Source organism: Lactuca virosa, chromosome 8 (assembly GCF_052849685.1).
Source record: "Lactuca virosa cultivar CGN04683 chromosome 8, Lactuca_virosa_CGN04683_v6, whole genome shotgun sequence".
Taxonomy (NCBI): Eukaryota; Viridiplantae; Streptophyta; class Magnoliopsida; order Asterales; family Asteraceae; genus Lactuca; species Lactuca virosa.
Window position 1 is genome coordinate 285085621 of NC_136433.1, and position 4042 is coordinate 285089662.

Sequence of the window (4042 nt, forward strand, 5' to 3'; positions counted from 1 at the left end):
GAAAAACCTAATAGGAAGGCCGTTTCCTCGGCCCAAAGATTCTATAAATCAAAACCATACTCTAAACCTAATCATCATAGGGTTAATGCCCTTGACGATGAAGGCAAGGAGGACGAATTCCGCAAGATCACTGACTATAGCTTTCCTGTGGATGTTTCATGTTTGATCTTCGCTATGCAGGATCTTGGCAATAAAGCAAGGTGGCCAAGGAAAGGAGAAAAATCAAGTGGCTGGAAAGACAAATCTAAGTGGTGTGCATACCTTTGTTAGAAGGATCCTGGTGGATGGAGGATCCTCAGTAAGTAGACCCTTTAACCCGAATGAACATCCCACAATCCGAGATCATCAAAGAATCCTCAATGTTATTAGGGTTCAATGGTGAAACAAAGCACACAGTCGGAGATATTAAACTCCCTATCTACATCGAAGGGGTAAACTCTATTTAACGCTTTTGTGTTATTGATGCTCTGTCTTCCTACAATGTGATATTAGGTAGGTCCTAGATCCACAACATGAAAGCAGTACCATCAATATACCACTAATGCATTAAGATGCCTACTCCGTGGGGGATAATGAAGATTGTCGGTGATCAACAAGAGTCCAAAGAATGTTATAAGACCTCAATGAATCCTTCCATGGTACCACGAAAACCATAGCAATTAATGGAAAGGGCATGAGACGCACTAGAAGCAAAAGAACAAGACACAAAAGAAGTGCTCATAAATCTAGAGGATCTTGACGCCAAAGTATTTATAGGATCCTTAATACCTGAAGAAATCGAGCATGACCTAGTGAAGTTCTTAAAAGACAGAAGAAAGACCTAACCATGGAAACACAAAGATATGATAGGTATAAAAAAAAGAAATTATAACTCCCACACTTAATATAGATCCTTCTTTCAGACTTATACATCAAAAGAGAAGGAAGTTTGCACCTGAGAGGAACCAAATCATCCAAAAGGAATGCGAAAAACTTCTTAAGACATGAATGATCAAAGAAGTCAAATTCCCAAGGTGGCTGACCAACGTGGTGGTAGTACAAAAGAATAACAATAAAGGGTGAGTATGTGTGGACTATATGGATTTTATAAAGTCTTTACCTAAGGATCATTTCTCTTTACCACACATCGACTCTATGATAGATGCCACACCAGGCCATGAATTAGTAACATTCATGGACGTCGTAGATGGGTTCCAACAAATACAAATGGAACCATCAGATGAAGAGGATACAACCTTCATAACACCCATAGGTATATATTTCTATATTTTTATCCCCTTTGGTCTAAAAAATGCAGAGGCAACGTACCAAAGATTGGTGAATAGGATGTTCAAAAAAAACTGGGGTACACCAAGGAAGTATACATTGATGACATGGTGGTTAAATCAAAAGAGTTGAAGATCACCTTAGGGATCTTGAAGAAGCCCTCGACATATTAGATGAATACTGTTAGGGCCATGATCCTCAACCCTATTTAGGATCCCGGATCTTCAATAACTCTCAGGATCCCAAACATATCTCGGGATCCTTTCCATTATCATTATTATTATTCCGAACATTTTTAATGGATATATTTTTAGTATTTTTTCACATCTGCAGAAATAGTCAACATAAGACTCATTCTTAACGAAGAAACATTTTTACTAGGCAGAAGACCTGGGAATAACAAGTCAAACCAACGTATTCGTATTTACTCGAAAGGATCCCTGAAATATCGGACTCATAGTTACTTAGAGTAGACTATAAATACACATGTATTTCTCACACTACACACAACTAGACTCATTGCAATACTTGTACTCGTTTACATACTTTCGTTTCTGTAATCCATCTTTCAATTAATACAATTAAACAAGGTATGTGATCATTCTCACATCAAGGTTTTGTGTCGGAGTACCTAGCAAGGATCAAGGGTTTTCCTTGTAAATCACTTGTGCAATCTTGTTCTAATTTCGATAATCACTTCACGTACAACACCACGGCCTCTCATTCAATTCGGTTTATATTCACTCAATTGATTTTTTTACCAAAACAATTTGGCGCCCACCATGGGGCCATGGTGTTAATAATCCTCGAAATCCATGTCTACACAACCAACCCTTTCTTCTTTTTCTATTCCCGTTATTCCTTTGAAAAATCTTCCACCTCCTCCAAGCGGACTCCCTGGCCAAAGGAAAACGTTCGATGTGCCAAAGAAGAACAATCCTCCGGTTGATCCAGGATCCCTGGGATCCCAAGATTCTCCTGCCTCGGCCTCTAATAACAAACTCTTCTCCGTGATGAAGATGTTGACACAGCAGGTGGCTCAGCAATAGGAAGACAACATAATGATGCTTAAGGAAGTGGAAAGAAAAAGGGCGGAGATCTGCAAACCTCAGGAGGCGACACCCTCAATCTTGCAACCGAGGATCCTGACTTTCGACAACACAGGATCCCTAGGGAAATGCCCGGAATCATCAGCACCAACATTCGCTGCTACCCCAACAGGGAGAGCAATCCCAAATATCCAACTCCTGTGACCCAGGATCTTAATGAGACCTTCAATACCCCTAATAACAGAAATAACGGTAACTGCTTTAACAGTAACACTATTAATAGTAACTTTATGGATCTTGATGCAGGAATAAGTCCAATTATGGCCAAAGAACTCCAATAACTAAGACAAATGATCTCAAGCGTACCAGGGGTGGTCCAACCTATACCGGAAGCATCCCCCACTAGTCACAGGATCTCAAGATTTATCCCCTCAATAGTTGATACTGAAGTTCCAAAGTTCTTCCAAACTCCTAGCATGAAGCTTTACGATGGAACCACGGATCCTGAAGAACATATTTCACAATATAAGGAGAGAATGGAGATCATTCCCATTCTACCACACTTAAAAGAAGCATCTTTATGCAGAGGATTCGGATCGAATCTTACAGGATCAGCCTTCAAATGGCTTCTTAATGTTCCTCCCTACTCCATTACTTCTTTTGCTCACCTAGTTAATCTTTTCAATAACCAATTTTCTTGCAGTAGAATATTCGAAAGGATCACTAGCGATCTATATTGGGTACTCCAGGATCCCAAAGAATCCTTAAGGGGCATTGTAAGTAGGTTTGGCAGGGAAGCTCTAAACATACCAAACATCGACATGGCCACTTCTATAGAGGCCTTTAAGATGGGTTTGAAGAAGGATTCTCCATTATATGAGGACCTTGTAATGTTTCCATGCAAATGAATGGATGAAGATAGAAGCAGAGCACTAAGGTCAACAGATTGTAAGAAGACAAAGAAATACAAAAGGGGGCTAGCATGCCAAGTTTCTATGACAATCCTAACAGGAAGGCTAAATCCTCAGCCCAAAGATCCTATAAGTCAAAACCATATTCTAAACATGATCATCACACGGTCAATGCCCTTGATGAGGAAGGAGAAGAATACGAGTTTCCTAAAATTACTGATTATTGCTTCTCTGTGGATGTTTCAGGTCTAATATTCAACATGCAGGATCTTGGTGACAAAGCGAGATGGCCAAGAAAGGAAGATAAGTCAAATAATTGGAAAGAAAAAACTAAATTGTGTGCATATCATGAGGATTTCGGTTATAACACTGAGGATTTCATAGACCTGAGGAAGGAGATTAGTTATCTCATGAGCAAGGGATATCTTAAAGAGATCCTAAGAGGGAAAAAAGAATGATCCAGGGAAAAAGAGCAAGACTCTACGAAGATCCTGGAAAAAGCAGGATCCCCTCCTTCAGCTGCCAAGGTAATCAATGTTATTTCCGGAGGATCTGAAATCAGTGGAACTTCTTATTATGCAGTTAAAGGCACACCAAAGTGTCCAAGACAGGATAGGTGGAAAGACCACGAAAAAAGATGTTGATAACAAGTAGCAAGGAGATCATCTTTGACGCAAAGGATAGAGAAAACATCTAGGATCCTCACTGTGATGGGTTGGTGATTACTCTATATATCGTTAATCACTTCGTCCGAAGGATCCTGGTAGACGGATGATCCTGAGTGAACATCATACTTTTACATGCTCTGACCAGGAT

At 39.9% G+C, this 4042-nt stretch overlaps 1 protein-coding gene across 1 annotated transcript; it reads left to right on the plus strand.

Annotated features, from left to right (window-relative positions):
• Positions 1-2665: 2665 nt before the first annotated feature.
• On the plus strand, positions 2666-3223 carry LOC145131588 (uncharacterized). The gene has a single exon (XM_079066261.1). It carries the CDS (start codon positions 2666-2668, stop codon positions 3221-3223), a length of 558 nt encoding a protein of 185 aa, XP_078922387.1.
• Positions 3224-4042: the final 819 nt, after the last annotated feature.

What these genes read in the sequence shown, in the direction of transcription:
- LOC145131588 (XM_079066261.1), top strand. Translation starts at nt 2,666, where the DNA reads ATGATCTCAAGCGTACCAGGGGTGGTCCAACCTATACCGGAAGCATCC.